The 20,658-nt window shown below is 40.4% G+C and overlaps 1 protein-coding gene across 2 annotated transcripts in view; it reads right to left on the bottom strand.

The window, feature by feature from the left end:
* Positions 1–8,198: 8,198 nt before the first annotated feature.
* Positions 8,199–20,658, bottom strand: part of RAD54B (RAD54 homolog B) — a 64,073-nt gene continuing 51,613 nt past the window's right edge. For both annotated transcript variants that reach the window (XM_061448098.1, XM_061448100.1), the window contains 8 exons: positions 19,691–19,898; positions 19,008–19,147; positions 18,129–18,419; positions 16,998–17,173; positions 14,517–14,778; positions 13,427–13,493; positions 12,938–13,138; positions 8,199–8,439 (listed from right to left, as the gene is read on the bottom strand). In XM_061448098.1, the coding sequence (XP_061304082.1) occupies positions 8,222–8,439; positions 12,938–13,138; positions 13,427–13,493; positions 14,517–14,778; positions 16,998–17,173; positions 18,129–18,419; positions 19,008–19,147; positions 19,691–19,898 (1,563 nt within the window). In that variant the 3' untranslated portion in view covers positions 8,199–8,221. The remainder of the gene's footprint in view (positions 8,440–12,937; positions 13,139–13,426; positions 13,494–14,516; positions 14,779–16,997; positions 17,174–18,128; positions 18,420–19,007; positions 19,148–19,690; positions 19,899–20,658) is intronic.

Below are 20,658 nucleotides of genomic sequence, written 5' to 3'. Positions count from 1 at the left end.
TACTCAGAGCCAACTTCAACATTAGATCAGGTTACTCAGGCTTTTGTTCAGTCCAGTTTTGAAAACTGCGAAGAACGGAGCTTCCACAGGCACCTGTGGGAGGGGGAGAGGGGCTTTTTCAGTGTCAGTCTCTTTTGCTGTGTGTTTTTTCCCCATCTTTTCTTTATATCCAGTCAAAGTTGTTCCTGTGCATTTCATAACTATCACCTCTTATCCTTTAGCTGTGCACCTCTGCGAAGAGTTCAGATCCATCTTCTCTCTAAACCCCAGGTCAGATTTCTAATCTTCCCCTTACACATCCAAGTGCAGTACACAATTTGGTTGATTTATCTTCACACCACCGCTATCAGATGAAGAGTTATTAATTGCACTTAATAGCTGCATGGATACTAAAGACAAGAGCTAAAAGTCAGACACATCTGTTAATTTAGAATGCACCATTAAGATAAATGGTACCAGATTTTCATATATGTAAGAAAGCACAAATTCTATTCACATCAGCTGCAACTCAGCTTACCCGCAAATCACTGTCCATCCTCTTAGCTGAATGAAGCAAGGAAAGAGAATAGATGTTGACACAAGACTTCACTCTGATGGATATGTACAAGGCCATTAAATGTCCACAAGACAACGTTAATCCTGATAGCCTGCAGCTTGCAAAACTGTATCTGTATCCTTCAAGAGGTCATGCTGCAGTGAAGGTTGCATTTTCATTTCATTTGGATTATACTTGCAAATTTCCAGTGATTCACAAATCAATAGAAAAGGGAGTTCAGTGACTAAAAGCTTACAGACGTGAGCTGAGAGGAAACAATCACTTTTACCGCTGACTTCATGGGTGTATTTGGTTTGTGTGGCAAGGTTTTGGCAGCAGGGGTGCTGCAGGGGAAGCACAGGGCTTCTGTGAGAAGGTGCTAGGAGATTCCTCTACTGGAAGAATGCCAGACCATGATGGACCTGCTGCTGGCCAAGGCTATGTCAATCAGCAATGGTGGTAGTGCCTCTATGGTCACATATGTAAGAAGGATTAAAAAACTGCTAGACAACAGCAGCTGGAAGACAGGAGTGAGAATATGTGAGAGCAACAGCTCTCCAGACACCAAGGTCAGTGAGCAAGGAGTGGGAGGTGCTTCAAGAGCCAGAGCAGACATTCCCCTGCAGCCTGTGGTGCAGACCATGGTGAGGCAGGCTGTGCTCTGCAGCCCATAGAGGTCCATGGTGGAGCAGATATCCACCCACAGTCCCACACAGGAGCAGGGGGATGCCCGAAGGAGGCTGTGACCCTATGAGAAGCCTGTGCTGGAGCAGGCTCCTAGTAGTACCTGTGGTCCTGTGAAGAGAGGAGCCCATGCTGGAGCAGGTTTGGTGGCAGGACTTGTGTTTCTATGGAAGAGACCCATGCTGGAGCAGTCTGTTCCTGAAGGATGTACCCCGTGGAAGGAACCCAAGCTGCAGCAGTTCATGAAGAATTGTAGCCTGTGGGAAGCACTCACACTGAAGTGTTTTTATGGAGGACTGTTTCCTGTAGGAGGGACCCCACACTGGAGCAGAGGAAGAAAACGAGGAGGAAGAAGTGGCAGAAACAACATCTGATGAACTGACCACAATCCCCATTCCTCATCCCCCTGCACTGCTGGCAGGGAGGAGATAGAGAAGTCAGGAGTGAAGTTGAGCCCAGGAAGGAGGGAGGGATGGAGGGAAGGTGGGTTTAGAATTGGCTTTATTTCTGATTCTCCTACTCTGATTTTTATTGGCAATAAATTAATTTTCCCACATTGAGTCTGTTTTACCTGTAACAGCGATGGTGAGAGAGCTTTTCCTGTCCTTATCTCAACCCATGAGCTTTTAGTTTTATTTTCTCTCCCTTGTCCTGCTGAGGAAGAAGAGTGGTTTGATGGCAGCCAGCAAAGGTCAACCCACCACAACGAGCACTTGCCAAGAGCAGAATGGTGAGATCTGGGAATCACAGGGTCCGTTACAGGATCTGGAGGAAATTGTTCTCCCTCCTTTCACCAACCTCAATGTTTCTTTCTTTCTAGTAGCGGTATCTGGTTCCAACCTTGGTACTTTCACCATCTCATCCCCACACATTCTGCTCACTCAGCAGGACCCCAGCCTTTGTCTACCCTGCCCCCCCTCCTACCTCTCCATCTCTTTGCTCCCCTAGGTCCCTTCCACTTCCTCTTCTTTCTCTGTGACAACCCTGACCTCACTGGTTTCTTTATTCTATACCAGCTTAGGTCTAGTTTTACTGCTCTGACCTGGTGGTTCTTCCTCCTTGAGGTGGATGGGATGTTGATCGGCTGATTTAGCACACAGGGGGTTGGAACTAGATGATCTTAAGGTCCTTTCCAACCCTAACTATTCTATGATTCTATGAGACAGTTCCTTGCTGTCAGCTGCTGCATTTCTGCCCTGCCCAGCAGAGAGCACTTGGAAGGAAGAATCCCTTGAAACAACTAAGGTTGGACTGCATTTAGTCACCCTGTGGAATGTGGTGTACTCAGAGCCTGATCACAGGTAAAAGCTCTGAGGGGATGCAGCTTGGTGAATCTGGTAAAACTTAGCAGTTCTGAGTCTCATACAAGCCTGTGTGGAAGAAATCAGGAGACATTTTAGCTGCTCAGAAGACAGAAGTCTCTAGCATACATATTCCTGCTGCCTTTTTCTTGCAAATGTTTATAAACTGGTGCAGATTCTAAGGGGAATGGTGGAAAACATGCTAATGAAGAAGTCATGTCTTTTCCTCCCATCTCCTCCCACCTCTATTTTAAGTCCTAATCCAAAATATGAAGGCAAGAAGGCATTTCAGCAGAAGGGTTTCCAGTTCTGGAGTAAGGACAGAACAAATTGTTTTCTCCTACCCACCATCTTAGGAATACATCAGCCGTTTTTGCTGAATCGTTTGTCCCAGCACAAATATAAGTCAGCCTGGCAGCAGAAAACTGATGGGGGAAAAAATTAGTCCAAATGGGAGAAGTTTCAAAGTAACAAATGAAGGAGAAAAGTGCTGTGTAGCAGGAAGTGCTGGCCAGCTTTACTGGAAGGAAGCACTGATAAACTCCTCTACATTTGTAGTACATATATCAAATATATTAGCATAAGCAGCCCACAAAGGTTCATCTGCTTAACTAACTCAATGATTTGGGCAGCTAATCCAGATCCCAGGTCTGTAAGGTTTTGGATAAACCTTGATTCCTGCACAGAACTCCGTTGCCTCAATGAAGCTGTGGAGACCTGTGTGTCCAAACCAGCTACAGGACACGACAAAACCCCATCAAAGGCAACACCCTCCAACTGGAGCCAGGAAATTTCAGGCTGAACTTTTATTGTTGAACAAACTCCATCCCCCAGAGGAACCTTGAAAATTCAAGGGTCATGAGGGGACTCACTGTTACATGACATAACTCACACTCTAGAAAACTAAAACCTGGACCAAGGCTGTCATAATGAAGAGAGGGCTAATTGACAGAAAGCACCGAAAAAGCTAGCTTGCAGGGACGCAGGTTTTTGGTTTTGACTCACATTTTATCCATTTGGAAGGAAATTAATTAGAGGAGGATGAAGAGCATGTGTTGTCAAGTGGGTGTAAATCAAACTAAACGAACAAAGCAGCACAGGGAGAATCAAGGCTGAGAGAGAAAAGGCTGCAAGTAGCAACAACCTTAAATGGCTTTAGCTTTAGACAGACGTATTTCCTTCACATCAGCTTAGATGTCCAGCTGTTGTTGAAAAGTCAGGTGAAAGGTAGCAGCAATGAAGGTACCTAACCAGGGAAGTTTCCAGCAGAATACCTGCAAGCTGGCTGCAGTGTTCAGTGTTACTTATCCAGGTCCTGACTCGCAATGCTTGTGCAAACCATGTATTGCCCCTCAAGCGTGGAATGCTGCATCATACGTTATAACTCCTGTAAGTACCTACGTCTACAAAAGAAGTCTCATTTTTGTACTAAGTAATAGCACACAAGGTCTTGTTAAAAACAGATTTTAATTCAGCTTATTCTTCAGTTACTCTATAAAGCCAAAAGTGGTTTTCCTCATTGTTCTTTATAGCCTTCTTGGATCTTCTAGCCACAAACACATCATTTATTTAAGCCACACATAAACAACCATGATTTACGTCACCTTTTCATTCAGCAGAAAGCACATGAAAGAACTACTTTCCTTCTGTGTGTTACTTGCCTGCAAGGGCTGGAGTCTCTCTTTGTAAATTCCTGGTGGTAACCGCAAGCAGTTGTCAAAGCTTGTTCCATACTTGGCATTTTAAGAAATTCCATTACAGAATCATTCAGTCACCATTTGGCATCTGTTTTGCACCAGATAATGAGTCAAAGAACTTTATGATCTCTGAAAGAGGCAGACCTTTAACCGGACCTGATGTCAACCTCCTGTCAGAATGCAAGATATCTCTACTGCAGTTGCCATACAAACTTGTCTGACAATCCCTTGTCTGACAGTAAGTGAATAGAGTTATAATTCATATTTTTATTCTGCAAGTGAATGATAATATAGGGTCACCATCTCAATCACAAGAAAACCTGAGCTAAGATGGTTAAAAGCTGAATCAATAAAAAATAGTCATATGAAACCAGTTTTAAAAAGCCCTTGCTGAAATATACAGAAATAAATAAAACACCACCCCTTCTGCTTTTTAAAATCAGGGTTGGTCTCAGTTGAGAACATGAAGTACGCTTGTCTCTCTGGCAGTATGCCCTACACCAGAAGTAACAGAATTGCTCCAAATCCCCTCCTTCCAGCTAAGAGCTGGCAAGGAACACAATACTGACTGCTGAATCTGAGGACTGGCTGACAACCCTCCCTGCCTAAGTGTGATTCTAAGACCCACAATAACCATTCCAAGATGAGCAGACTAATCCCTAAGAGCATGTGACTTCATGATCTCTCTTCTGGCAGAGTGAGCACACCTCTCTGGGCCCACTGGTGCAAACCAGCTCCAACTAGTGTCATTCAAGGGAGTGCCTTACAACATGCTTCAGCTCAGATGGAGTACACCCCTACTTGATAACCCTCAGCATCTCATACCAGGATGTTTAGCTGGCACTGCACTTTATGCTGGCTGCCTCATGTATACCTCTGTGCTGACATTAGCTGTAGCACTGATGTCAAATACTGGCAACCTTTGCTCAGCATTTGTTGATAAAAATATATGCTTCTTGCCATTGTGCTTACACCTGTAGTTTCTGCTGCTCTTCATGCTGCACTGAAGAAGCCACCATTTGAGACCTACTATTAGGCAGACTTGCCTTATTCTTTAGTGTGGGTCCATGAGAACTACCACTTGATGGATGAACGCTTGCATCCTTCAAAAAGTGGAAAAGACAGCCAAGTACAGTCATCAACACCTTGTATTTCAAGCCTTGCACTAGAACACAGCCATGGTTTCAACAGCCCTTGCCTCCCCCTTTCTGCAGAACAAGTCTTAGATCTAGGAGACTAGGACTGATTGGCTGGACCGCTCAACATAAACTACATTGTGCTTTACAGCTCGCATCACTGGCATTGAATCCAGAAGCCACATCTGAGACCATCTGCTGGGAACTGATACTTGCCTTTCAGCACCAGCCACCTTCCCCATCCTCTAGGGTTTCACAATTGTTAAAAGAAGGGGCAAAGTGACCTTGTAATTCCTTGACATTCCCAATATACTTTATCAGTCAATAGTCATGTTTGATAACATGACACAGGATAAATTCACCACCAGGACTTTTCCTAGTAGATATTTCTTACCTACGGGTGAAGAAATTCACACATCCACATGCTGCACTCTATGAAAATACCGATTATTATACTATGATTATGTGAGCAGCATGGGCTAGTCTCATTTTTCAGGCTGCTGTAGACTACTGAATCACAGATGGCATAATAAATTAGAGACTGTATTCATGCTTCCTATATTTTCCACAACCCATTCTTCCAGTGAGAAATGTGATTTTCCAGGACACATCAAATATCAGAAACAGACTTTCAATCTTCATCATGTGTAATGCCATGTGCAACCCATTATTTGGGTGGTATTTTCTTACCCAAACAACCCAGAAGCACACACACACTTCTCTCATGCTTTGAAGTCATGAAGGGTGTCCTGGGTTCAGCAGCAGCAGTCATTTTTCTCATTCTTGGTAGCTGGTGCAGTACTGTGTTTTGACTTTCGGCCTGGGAACAGAACTGATAACACTCATGTTTTGGTTTGGCCAAGGACTTTGTGAGCCTCATGCTCTGCCAGGGAGGAGGGGAAGCCGGGAGGAAACAGAGACAGGACACCTGACCCAAACTGACCAAAGAGGTATTCCATACCACAGCACGTCATGCCCAGGAGGTAACTGGGAGTGAGCCGGAAGGGCTGGGAGACTGCAGGGTTGGAGGAGGTATCGGTCGGTGCTTGGTCGGGCTGGGGGGGGAGTTATCGGTTGGCTGGCGGTGAGGTGATGTATTCTCTTCCCTTGTTATTTCCTTTATCATTGTTATTATTGGTGGTAGCAGTAGTGATTTGTGTTATACTTTAGTTACTAAACTGTTCTTATCTCAACCTGTGGGAGTTGAATTCTTTTTGATTCTCCTCTCCATGCCTCTGGGAGTAGGGGGAGAGAAAGAAAGGGGGGGGGGGGGGGGGGGAGTGAGTGAACGAGCTGTCTGGCTGGGTTTGAACCACGACAGAGGGTAATGAGGGACATCATTTGGCTGATCAGGTGTACGCTGGAGAAGCTTTCCACTGAGTATCACCACACAGCTGTATAGGCTGCTTTGGGATTCCTAACCTTGATGAACATTACTTGGTGTGACAGCCCATCTGCCAGAAATCCCTCCCAGAACAATGGCCTGAGCCTCGATCACCTTCACACATGCAGCAGTATGTGTCTGGGGGCTCATCTCCTCTGTCCTCCCAAGAGCTCCATGGCGGTCCAGCATCAGCTTTCATTTTATTTATTTAAAATCTGCCAAAATAAAAATACCCTGGAGGCTAAACAATAAAAGGGCTTCTCTGCCAGGCCTGTATTCTGAGAGCATGTGGCTACAGCTGTACTGTGCAGAGTGGTGCATGACAGCAAGTAGGACTATCTGAGGCAGGACTTAACAAGTGAGGCGGCGAGGCAGCTTGCTGAGATACCCTTGAGGGGCTGCCTTAGGCAGAGAAGGTGAAACTTGGCATGGTGTAGATCCTGAAGCAAACTCCTTTCTCTTATATGTCCAGGTTTCCTCAACAGCACTGCCAGTTGGTTTGCTCTAAACCAGAGTGGGCTCATGCGTGTTCAGTGGAGATGACCAGGGTCCCACAAACAAACCAACAACAGAACCAAACTGTGGCAGGGGTTGGAACTGGATGATCTTTAAGGTCCTTTCCAACCCAAACCATTCTGTGATTCTATGATTCTGTTCTTCTGGGCCTTTCAAAGGCTTGCTTAAATCTTACTTAAAAGCTGCAAACTGTTTTCAAATTTTTGTGCCTTCAAAGAAGAAGGAAAATATAGTTACAAAATATATATATATATACTATGAAATATACTCAGAACATCAGAGTCTGGCAAACTGTGTCCTTAAAAGGAGTTAGCTAAATGTAGATAAGCCTGTAGTCTGTACGTCTGAGACATAAAGTTTATTTATTTTCCCAAGTAAAAGCAATAGAAGAATTTGAGAATATTGATTCAGAATATCAAGCTGTGGTCTCGGAATTTTGGACCTCAGTGGCTGTTTGAGTTTCATTAAATTGTAAATTCAAGGGAACAAACACCTACCTTGTTACAAAGCCTCCGTTATACATATACATAACCACTGTCAAAACAAAAATCCAACCAGAGTCTTTTTAACAGCATATACATCTATAAAATCTTATAAAATTTGGCTGGAAAGCCGCCAGCTTTATAAGCAATAAATCATTATGATCAAACAAAAACTATAAAACAAAGTAGACATACACAGGAATGTGCATAAACCCAATCTTACTAATTATTATATCAAAGGAACCGAAGACTGGAAAGCAAAGCTAACTTTAAAAAAAATCTGTGCTATAATTATAGTACGTATTATTAAATTAGTAATAATTGTAACTTTGTATAAACAGCAGGAATCACACTTACCCAGAATCCTTCTCAGAAATACACAAAACAGAACTTGGCAAAAAGAACAACACAATCATGCAATTGCACGTCAGTTGTTTACCTATGAGGAGGAGGATGCCAGTGGTCAGGAAAGACACTTCAGTTTTATTAGGTGGGGGAAGTTGGACTGGTTACGTTCTGGAAAATGAAAGAAACATTCTCTTTTATCCTTTCAAGGAAAGGATCAGCAAGAGTCTGATGTTGCCCAGAGAAATGTTTCCATTGCATCAGTTGTGACATGGAGAGTGGTTTCTTTGAATTAGGCTTCCCATGGTTTTGTCCAAGCTGACAACTTCTGGATACGGAAGGATTTTCTGAGGAAGGATCTGAAAAAAAAAACGAACATAAAGAATGAAAAAAAAAGATGCAGTAAGAAGATGCAGTAGACTAATCAGAAGAAACTAAGAAAATTACAGTCTGAATCAATAAGCCCAATAAGGCAGTTGGTGATAACAGCTGAGAGAAAATAAAACAGTGTATATAATCCTTCTATGTCCACTAAACCCAAACATATGTATCCACAGTAAGAGGGGAAAGGCTGTTTCTTGCTCATTGATTGAGTTTATCAAAATCACCATATGCTAGCATAAAGACAAATCCTTTTACACATGAATGGGAAAGGAAATATCTTATCTGGCAATTTCCTTTATTTCGTCTTTCTAATTCTGCGACAGTTGAGCTGCTCCCATTCTTCAAGTAAATATGAACCTAGAAGTATGTTGCAGCAAAATTCATGCTAGCTTCTATTTCCTCCCAGAGGAGTCATTCCAACCAGCTAAGAACAGTACGAATCGCTATTTCATTGACTCAGCACAATAGAGCTGTGTACTGTGTACATCCAGATTATGCCACGCTGTTCAATACACACAATATCATATACTGTAGATCACAGTAAGGAAAAGACTTGCCGTGAAGCACAAAGAGAGGAATTCACTTTCAACAAAGGATCCTAAAGCCCTAAACAGTACCTGGTCATTGCAGAGTATGCCACATGCTGCTGGCTTCATGATGCATCCGATGCATGTGATAAATGAAGAAATCATTTTGGATGGAAAAAATTGCATCACTGCTGTTATTGGTTTAAAACTTGTCATCAAGTATTTTCATAGCAGTGTCACATACTCCTTAGGAAAGACCAATGATTTAAGCAGCATGAGGACTCGGAGTATTCTTGAGGTTTTTAATATTTGGAGAGCCCATAAAGACTCATACATGCAAGACTTTCCTTTTTGCACATTTGCACTAGACTTGAAACATATTCTTTTTTACTGGCCAGAAGAAAACTTAGAATAGATACATTTCTCAAGTCCTTACAGATTCAGTGCTCCATAAATTACACCATGATCAGGTAAAACGATAGGCTTACAGCTTACAGCTGATCTGAAAGCCAGTAGATTAGCAAGCAACCATCTACATGATCCATGCACAGTTAATTTCTTCCTTTCAAGACTCCTATGGTTCCTAAGGATGGTCCTAGTGTGAATCACAGAATCATAGAATAGTTAGGGTTGGAAAGGACCTTAAGATCATCTAGTTCCAACCCCCCTGCCATGGGCAGGGACACCTCACACTAAACCATGTCGCCCAAGGCTCTGTCCAGCCTGCCCTTGAACACCACCAGGGATGGAACATTTACAACTTCCTTGGGCAGCCCATTCCAGTGCCTCACCACCCTCACAGTAAAGAACTTCCTCCTTATATCCAACCTAAACTTCCCCTGTTTAAGTTTTAACCCATTACCCCTTGTCCTATCACTACAGTCCCTAATGAAGATTCCATCCCCAGCACCCTTATATGCCCCCTTCAGATACTGGAAGGCTGCTATGAGATCTCCACGCAGCCTTCTTCAGGCTGAACAGCCCCAACTTTCTCAGTGGAGTATTGTGTACTCACTTGGAGTATTGTGTACAGTTCTGGTGTCCTCAACATAAAAAGGACATGGAACTGTTGGAACAAGTCCAGAGGAGGGCCATGAGGATTATCAGGGGACTGGAGCACCTCCCGTATGAAGACAGGCTGAGAAAGTTGGGGCTGTTCAGCCTGGAGAAGAGAAGGCTGCATGGAGACCTCATAGCAGCCTTCCAGTATCTGAAGGGGGCCTATAAGGGTGCTGGGGATGGACTATTCATTAGGGACTGTAGTGACAGGACAAGGAGTAATGGGTTAAAACTTAAACAGGGTAAGTTTAGATAGGATATAAGGAGGAAGTTTTTACTGTGAGGGTGGTGAGGCACTGGAATGGGTTGCCCAAGGAAGTTGTGAATGCCCATCCCTGGCGATGTTCAAGGCCAGGATGGACAGAGCCTTGGGTGACAAGGTTTACTGTGAGCTGTCCCTGCCCATGGCAGGGGGGTTGGAACTTCATGATCTTAAGGTCCTTTCCAACCCTAACTATTCTATGATTCTGGGTGATTAAACTGAAGACTATAACTTACAACAATTTGGCTAGGGAACGGATGAACCAGTTTGTCCTCCACTCTTTAGGAAATCAAACCGTCCCCTCACTTTATCATTTCTACCACTTAAGTCTAAGAATGACCTTCAGGTTTTTCCTTAATTTACTGCAAAATGTTCAGTTCACCTGGTCCAAGATATAATTGAGGAAGTTGTCATTACAGGATCCAAGACACCAATACTGTGGTTGAACCAATATGTGTTCAAAGCACAAGATAAGCAGTCAAGAGTGTTAAGACAATTACAAAATGCTAAATAAAATCATATGCACCAGTGTCCATCACAGGAACAATATTAAGCTTTCTCTGGATTTCTGCAGGAGCTTTTCTAGGAGCACTACCTGCCTTACTGCACACAAATGAGAAAATCTGGCTAACATTTAACATTAAAGGTGCCTTTTCCACACAGATCCTGTAATAGTACCTAAGTGGAGGCTGGTCTATTTTAGAACATCACTGACTCATGTGAAAACAGAAGGTCTATTTTTTCGATCGTTAAAGAAATATACAAAAACAGTGACATCAGTATGTGGAGCAAAAATAAAGGAGAAAGTTAAATTCTTGTGGCTACAGAAGCACTGTGCTTTCATCAGCCGAGTCTGCCCCATTCTGGGTAAAATGAGATGAGAAAGGAACACAGCTGGAGATATGCAAACCATCAAGCAAAAGAGTCTCATTGGATTTGTGGCTGATACATCTGAAGACTGTGCTACCATTCAGCAGGACCTTGATAGGAGAAGGAGAATTAGGTGAAGAGAAACCTAATGAGGTTCAACAAGGGCAAGTGTAGAGTACTGCACCTGGGGAGGAAGAATCCAAAGTACCAGTACAGGCTGGTGGCTGACCTACTAGAGAACAATTCAGCTGAGAAGGTCCTGGGAGTATTGGTAGATGGTAAATTGACCATAAGCCAGCAGCATGCCCTTGTGGCCAGGAGTGCCAGTGGTATTCCGGGGTGCACTGGGAAGAGTGTGGCCAGCAGGTCAAGGGAGGTGACCTGGCTCCTTAGTACAAGACAGACAATGAGCTACTGGAGAGGGTCCAGTGAAGAGTGACAAGATGATTAGGGGTCTGGAGCATCTCTCTTATGAGGAGAGATTGTAGGAGCTGGGCCTGTTTAGTCTAGAGAAGAGAAGACTGAGAGGGGATCTCATTAATACGTATAAGTATCTCAAAGGCAGGCACCAAGAAGATGGTGCCAGACTCCTTTCAGTGGTGGCCGGTGTCAGTATGAGGAGCAAACTAAAACACAAGAGGTTTCATGTCAACATGAGGAAGAGCTTCTCTACGTTGAGGGTGGCAGAGGACTGGAACAGGCTGCCCAGGGAGGTTGTGGAGTCTCCATCTCTGGAGACATTCAAAACCCACCTGGATGTGTTCCTGTGTAACCTGCTCTAGGTAACCCTGCCTTGGCAAAGGTCACTTCCAAACCTAATGACTCTGTGAATTACTTAATTTCTTGCCCATGTCTGTTGAGAACAGTCTTGTGCTCATTTGTTTGCTCCTTTTTATTATGGTATCTGTGTGCATTTATAAGATATCAATATTGGTACCTCGCTATCACACCTGTAAATAGTGTACATGAATATTTCATGCCTAAAAGAAAGAAACATACCAAGGCAACAGATATTCTTTCTTTTATGAATTAGATGGGCTATAAAAATTAAAATGGGTAAGATAGAAACATAACTTATGACATTTTTTTTTAATCCTGCTCCTAACTTGCACCTATATACCTGTATGCAGCAAGGTGTTAAAACAATTTTGATATGCCAAAAGAACAAGAGACAGATTCCTATAGAAAGAATAGGTATGAATATATGCAACTTGGCTTTACAACTGTCAGAGGATCTTCTAGTACTTCTCAAACAACTACTTCGATAATCCTGCATCAGCTTTAGTTACTAACTGTGAAACAAAGGCTTATATTCAGAGATCTGGAATACATATTTATCTGGTATAGCTGTCCTGAGATAAACAGCTTTTGAACTAGCCCTTTCCAACTTTTGAACTAGCCCTTTTCCAACTCATTAATGTCCTTGAACATTTAGAAACAAAACACCATATAGAGTTATTTGGTTGTAATGAATCACTATTTGAGCTGTCCATAGCTAATTCAAGAAATTAAGAGGCATGATACATGAATTGGTTTTTAGTGCAAGGAATAAGCCCTTTCTCCTCTTCACCTCGTGAAGGGCTCCTATGGATTAGAAAAATCGGCCAATATCTGGAAGATCTTATAATGAACCTCATTACTTCAATCCCATTTCACTAAGCATGGGAATATTCTCCAGTGGCAGACTATATACCCAGAATAGACAATAGATGTATTTCCTCAGCAATGGCCAGAGATGATGAAAAAGAAACTCACTTTGATGGTCTTTCTTTCCCATACAGTCACACTCAAGCAAGTCATGGGTAACACAGCTGGAATCTTCATGAAGAGTAAAGAGATTTCTAAGCTCCTCAATGGAAAAATGGATGTGTTCAGATGTCTTGGAAAGGTCTACAACTGCTCCAGAAAGGTCTTGTTTGCTGATCTGTCTTTGATAAATCTTTTCTTCTATTGAGCCTGTATTTAAAAAAAATAATAAAATAGATACACTGGGGTGATTTTTGGCCACTACTTGTCGTGAAGAAAAGTAAAATTCCATTTCTAAATATTCATAGGAATATGACTGGTTTAAGTTCCTCAAGCAAAGCCAAATGAATCAACGTAATGCCTCTATTTTAACTGAATTCAGAACAAATATATTTTTAAAGAACTAATGATTTACAAAACCACTCCCTCCCTTTCCTTTAAGGGACAAAATTTCAACAGCTGTCTCAATCTAGGGTATGTTTGAGCACCATCTCTGACCTGTGGTTAGCAGTCTGTAGATATGTACAGTATGTTTCTGACCATCTCTCCACACTCTAGCCATTGCCTGAAGAAACAAAAAGAAGACCATTAACAGAAATATAATTTCCTTACTGCCATTTATACCCCCTTTTCTTTCTGTGTACTATAGTAGGAAAGTAGGGGCTTCAACTCTTTCCTGCTGTAAGTGTCCGTCCCCCCCTCATATCTGTTTTCCAAGCATTAGCAACTGTTTAATATTTCAGGAATACTCATAATTCTCCCCCATCTCCAAAATAGGGTTTTGCCATGATACATCTTTAAAAATTACTTACCCATTTCTATTAAAATGGTACAATTAGAGTTTCACACCCCCTTTAATTCTTAAACAAACAAAATGTAACTGAGTACTGCTATGAGTTTTTTCAAAAATGTAAGGGTTACACCTAAATGTAAGGGTACGAGGACCCACAACACGGTCTGTGGTCTTTGGCAACCCATAGCAATTTTAACTGATTTAGCAGACTGTTTCAACGCAACAAGACAAGCGACCACATGAGGGTACTAGCCCACACTTGGAACAGGAGCAGAGCCAAAAATCAGAGCTTATTTCAGGTATTGAGCACAAGAAGTTTCTCACTGCTTTATAAAAAGGGTTTTTTTTTGTTATTGTTAAGGACTATTTTAACTGAACACTCTTATATCAACTAAATACTCATTCTTTTAATTCTGATCAGAAACTCTCCCTTCTTCTTAGATACTGCAAATCGACAGCAACATTTGCTATGCAGTCTAATCATGTTTTTCTTTTCAGATACACAGCAGCTTTCCAGTTTGAAAGAGGTCATGACCCACTCCTCCAAAGAAACCAGCATTTAATCTTTTCATTTTTTACTGCAAGAGGGCTTCTAATGATCCCAATATATATATAATGGGACAGAGAAATATTTCTTCTTTTCTTCTCAGAAAGGTTTTTCCTTCATTATTGTACTTGTCCAGATGCAGTATGATGATTGGGTAGATAATAAGACATGTAAAGCCAAGTATTTCAAAATCAATCAAGAAATCATTCAATGGCTATTCCAACCCACATGAACAGTTATTATCAGACCTGAATATCTGTAGCTGGATTCCAGTCGATATCATAAAGGATCAAATGAGATGCTCCGACCAGATTCAGTCCTACTCCGCCAGCCTTTGAACTCAGCAAAAAGATAAAAGCTGGACTGAATTTACTATTGAAAGCATCAACAATTTGTTGTCTCTGGGAGACAGGAGTGTGTCCATCAAGTCTAGTATAAGAGTATCCATAATGTTTGCATGTCTCTTGTAATATGTTTAATGTCTGAGTGTAATTGGATACCAGTACGACCCTGTTAAACAATAAAACAAATTTATTTTATCATCTTAGACCTCTGTAAAGCTAAAGTCCAATAATAAATTATTGAAGACATCTAAGGAAGTAAAATTACAAGTCAAGAAAACATTACACATCAACCTGAGTTTCCCCATTTTTCCTCAGAAGTACTTCCTATTAATCTGAAGCACGTACTAGATTTGGATGCATTACACCTACTGTCAAGCATTCAAATGTTAAATAATAGTAGTTTTCCTCTGCCACAGATTTTGGCTTACTGCACAGACTGCACTACTCTATGTATACAAAATAGCTATTGTTAAGGCAGCATTTGCAGAGGGTGTTGTAGCAGCTAATAAATAATATATACATATGACTATTTACTGAAAAAGCTACTGTGAACTTCTATAGACAACCCTGAAAAATTCTAACAAATAAAATCATGGAAGCCAAATACGAAAGCAGTGACTCTCCTGCATTCTGTGACTGAAAAGAATTGGGATGAAGGATAGTGAAAGAATCACAAACAATAGAGTCTGGATTTTTGCTGTTATATTTTTAAGCAAAAACAGTCTGATCCCTTATACTAATGGCCCATAATATGTTAGTGGCTTTTTCTCTGAAATTTTAACTAAATAAGTTTCTGAGATCTGCACATGTAGAATTTCCATCCTCTCAGATATTGAGGCTTATTCTTCTGACTGGACAAATTTTTTTAATTTAAGCCATAACTAAAATAATAAGGACAACTGGAATATTTTCTGATGGATCTTGTTTCAAGGTCTTTTACAAACTAAACTAGTGTAACAAATTCCATCAAAGGCACTCCATTTTTAAAAATAATTTTGATTAAAAAGAAGTACTGAAGAAATAGACAAATAATTTCACAGAAAACCTGATAAATTAACATTTTAAAATTGTTCTAAAGTATTTTTATTATTGCACTTTACAATTGAACTACATTCAAGACTTTTTTACAAAGATTTTGCAGGACTGATTTTTTTTTTTTGTCAAGCAACACCAAATTCACACCTTTGTTTTCACTCAAAAATAGAATATAAACTTCAGAGGAGCATTGGAATTGTGTCTGTATATTGCAAGATCTATTTAGTGCTAATGAGAGCACTGAATTAAAGCAACAAAATTTATAAAGGTATAAAATAATGCCTCAACACCAGATGTAACTCAGCAGCTCCTATAGCACTGATACAGGGGGAAATGTTTTTTCCTGATACCCTTGCTAATTTTGACCTGCAAGGAATAAGGCCACTACCTTAAGATACTTAGCCATCATTGCTTTCAATGGATGCTAGGCATGTAGACTCCAACAAGCTTAGCTTTCTAATTTGTAAAAATTTGTAAAAAGAGAGCACCTTCAAATTCCATTACATCAGGGCTAAGACATCTGCTCTTACTTCCCACTTCTGAATTACAGCATGCCCTATTTAAGCATCAATTTAAATAAAAGTTAAAAGCTAAATACTTTTGGAAAAGCTGGGCTTTTAAGGCATGAGTCCATAAAAAAAGTTATCCTGGGGCTACTTGGCTATGTGAGATTTTTCATGAATAAGCAATTGCCCAGTAACTAACCATGTGCATCCTAGTACCCCATGATAACAGAGGTTTTCATACACGCCAGTGGCATTTACTAGAGAAGATATAAGCAGTTGCTGTGCAAGTATGTTTGTTGAGACTGGCTACCCTGAACAGAAAAGGCAGCAAGCACTGAGCAGTTAAATGTGACTAAAGAGGAAATAAGTTATAATCTAGCAATTAAAAATATTTTAGTGCAAATTAAAATATTTAAGACATTAATACATCTCCTCAAGGAGATACAAAGCATTGGAAAGTCTCTGCAAGTAATGATCACAGAATCATAGAATAGTTAGGGTTGGAAAGGACCTTAAGATCATCTAGTTCCAACCCTCCTGATAATATGTCATAGTACAGGGGCTGTAGCAAACTATTTTACTTGCTGGAACCCAGTATGAAAAATACAAGTATCTTTATCTGGAAAAAATATAATGAGTATCTTTGAAAATAATGTCAGCTGCAAATCCTAGTTTAATAATTTAACAAGGAACAGCCAGGAGTACAATGCATAAATATGCTTGGCACCTCTGCAAACAGTTTCATGCCTTAGTTTTGAATATTATGTGTTCATGCATTTCAAAAGCAGAACAATATCCAGAAGGTCACTTCCACTACCTCCCTTTACCTTTCCTTCACACTTGCCTTTCCGAAGAGTTGAGCTCACGGATTGCTTCCAACAGCTTCACCAGCACCTGTAATTTTCCTGAATCTGTTTCAGAGGGAGTGTCTGAAGTATAATCTTGTGGAAAGACATCTATCACACCTTTGTAGAGGCTGGACTCATCGTGTTCATCAGCCATGGGATCACAGCCCTTTTCCTATAGAAAAAAAAGGGATTCAATTCCATATCCCCTCTAACATGTTTTGGGATTTTTAAAACTTGCTATATTCATATTACAAAGACAAAAGGAGGCACCAAAAGATGCCACAAAGCAGTGCATCATGTGAGCACAACTTCCCAATACTGGATTGAAAGCACATCTTTAAAACACTGGTAGTGTTTATTGTGTTTACATCCTCTAATCTAAGATGATGTTTGCAGCTGAGTAGAAAGTTGAAATACTTAAAACTGAAAAATATGTTTTACTTCTACCTCTCTACTTAAACAACCACGCAGATGTATACCCACAGCAAAGCCCTATCTAAAACTTGGAGGGGTGGTGTATGGTGAAACCAGTACTCTGCTTATTCTTTCTATTGTAGTGACATGGTTTACTGATGGACTTGCCAGTCCTGTGGTAAAGGACTTAAAACTTAAACAGGGGAAGTTTAGACTGGATATAAGGAAGAAGTTCTTTACTGTAAGGGTGGTGAGGTGCTGGAATGGGCTGCCCAGGGAAGTCGTGAATGCTCCATTCCCAGCGGTGTTCAAGGCTAGGCTGAACAGAGCCTTGGGTAACATGGTTTAGTGTGAGGTGTCCCTGCCCATGGCAGGGGGGCTGGAACTAGATGATCCTAAGGTCCTTTCCAACCCTAACTATTCTATGAGTCTATAATCTTAAAGGTCTTTTCAACCTCATTGATTCTACGATTCTACAAGAACAAGGAAATATTCATAAAGCAATAGGAAACTGGTGAGATAGCTTCCCAAAGTACATTCAGATTTCTTAACATTTATGTTTTTGAAAGCAGATCTTCTAAAGCAAGTTATATCTGAGAAGAGAGTATGGAAATGACCTGAAGTAACATGCACATTGACCATAACCTAGTTTTAGTGACCTTTGCCTGCTGAAATGACTAATTGCAGGCACCCATCCCCAAGCAAATAGATACCTTTATAGCTTTAAACAGAAGACACGGATGATTGCAAAGTTTTTTCAAAGCTCCTATACATATTAGATGAGGACTGTTTTCCAGCCTGCCTTGCAGACAGGACCTAATAACTCGAGAACTAAGCAGCTTCCGATACAATTCAAGTTGCAGCGCTGCTGGTCGGCAGAAGATTATGTTTTCCTTTTTGGGGGGCAGAAATTTGTTTATTATCTCCTGTGTTCTCCTTAGAATAAAGAGTCCAGTAAGGCGTGTGAGTTCAGCTGCTCTTTTTTCTCCTAATTTTTTTTCCTCCTAAAAGAAAAAAGCACAAAATTAATGACAATCTTGCTTTTTATCACACTAATTTTTGCTATAATTTTCATTAGGTATTTAAATAATGTTTTAAAAGTAAGACACCACTTTCTTACATGGGTCTGTAATGAGAAATTCTTCTCCAATGAGCACTACTGCATCAGCTTAGTTCTAGGTCTGGTTTCTAAAGTCTTAAAGGAAGATAATGTCTCAGAAGACATTCAAGTCTTGAATTATGTTCTACAATTTCTCATGCAATAAAATCATGCTGATTTTTCAGTACTGTGGAGAAACTAAGAAGGAATAAAGCATCATCACATGGTAATGCACATGGCATTTTTGGGAATGTCAAGTGTTGGAATGACAATTTTTTCTTGCTAATTAACAGGTGATGTTAAATTAAGTGATCTCAACATGCATGTATTCCTCCTGCTCCCTTTGAAGAACAAGTGAATTTGTTTCAAATAGGAAGGTAAAAAGGTTTTGCTACTATTAGTAGTCTTGAGTTTCATTTTATTCCATATAAAGCAAGTTTCACAGTGCTGTCTATGAGTTTTCTTCTACAACTGCATTTTTTTAAATAATTACGTTTGTTGCTGAAGGCTCTCTAGATCTGACAATTGGTTCCTCATATATCTTCCTATATGTGGATAAAGAACCAAGGATTCCTGGATTCACAAACTCTATTAATGCATAAAATTCTTGCAAATCATTTTGGATTGGAGTACCTGGAAAGAGAAGAAAAGAAAAAATTTAGCATTTGGTGACATTTTCTTGAAACTGATGTAGGTACAATTGTTGAATGCAGGGTTTAATGCTCAGAATGCATCTTGAAAACAGACGTCTTGTTTCAATGTGACCTTCTCAGAGTTCTGAATTAATCTCAAACTTTATCATGATTAATAAGCTATTGTCCTCCTAACTAAAGAGACTGCACGTCTAATTGTTTTGACAAAGGGATTAAAAAGTCACGTTCTAAATCAATTTTATTATGTAACTATAAAGGAAAGCAATGAGTGTATGCAAACAGAGTCCCAATTCCCTTGCAGAAGTTTTCAGGCTCCTTTCCTGTTCCTGAAGATAGGCAAATTTTTCATTTATTTAAAAAAAATTGGAAATAACTTGTGTTTACAAGACTCGAGACTTCTACATTTAATATCCATTGCCAAAAATTATACCATGCCTCTGTCATACTTACAGTATTGTTTTCCTTTACACCAACCTAGCAGTATCAACATTGTGAAATATTAAAAGTAAGCAGAGATACAAACCAGTGAGGATAATTCTCCTTTCACAAGACAGACTTGTGAGGACTGTAGTTGTTTTAATAGAGCTATTTTTCAGACGATGTCCTTCATCACAGATTAGGAGGTTAAATTCTATAGCCTGAATTTGATCCAAAGATCGCAGCAGCATCTCATAACTGATTATCATAACTGAATAAAGTGGAGAAGCAATGAATTCTTCTACTTTGTGGTCCTGCAGGCATAAAAGAAAATATACCATAGAACTATTTCTTTGGAGATCACTCATTATATTCCTTAATCATCCAGTGTCTACAGATTTTTTTCTAGCATGACACAAGACATTTACTGTCTCCTTCATGAGTTTGGATTATTGATTCTTCCCTAATTTGCAAAGGAAATATGGGATCTGTTACAGCAGTTTAGCATTTTACCACCTCGTTAAAAGAAAATTTATTATTCTTTTAGGCCTTCAAATCCTCTGAGACAAGTTACTGTGATGGTGAAAAGCACAGGCTCCTTGTAACAGCTTCCCAATCCTGGCATTTACGTAAGCTTCAAATGAGTAATTAAAGCCAAGATAACAAAGAGGCATAAGTAGTTACCTTACACTCATGCTGGGATCTCAATCTGCAAGTTGCAGTGATGTGGTCCATTAGGAAGCTACTACATTCTACCAAAATTCCCCTTGTAGCTTTGAACAGAATGTTTTTGAATATGATACTAATATTATTGAACCTGATGAATAGGTTTTAAGTTTTAAATTTTAGAAAAGCAAACTTCAGCTTGCTCAGAGCTCAGGTGGGAAAGACTCCATGGGGAACTTCCATGGAGGACAAAGGAACTAGCAAGTGCTGGGAGTTTTTGAAGAATGCTCTCCTGGAAGCACAAAACCAATTCATCGCTTTTAAAGGTAAGGGAAGTAGGAAGAGCAAGAGACCCCCTTGCCTTAATTAGGAGCTTCTAAGTTGGCTCAGAGAAGAAAATCAGAGATG

This window comes from Pezoporus flaviventris, unplaced genomic scaffold (assembly GCF_033815535.1).
Source record: "Pezoporus flaviventris isolate CSIRO_AGI_PZ_B2104156 unplaced genomic scaffold, CSIRO_AGI_Pfla_v1 ptg000007l, whole genome shotgun sequence".
Taxonomy (NCBI): Eukaryota; Metazoa; Chordata; class Aves; order Psittaciformes; family Psittacidae; genus Pezoporus; species Pezoporus flaviventris.
This window is presented reverse-complemented; position numbering and strand designations above follow the sequence as displayed.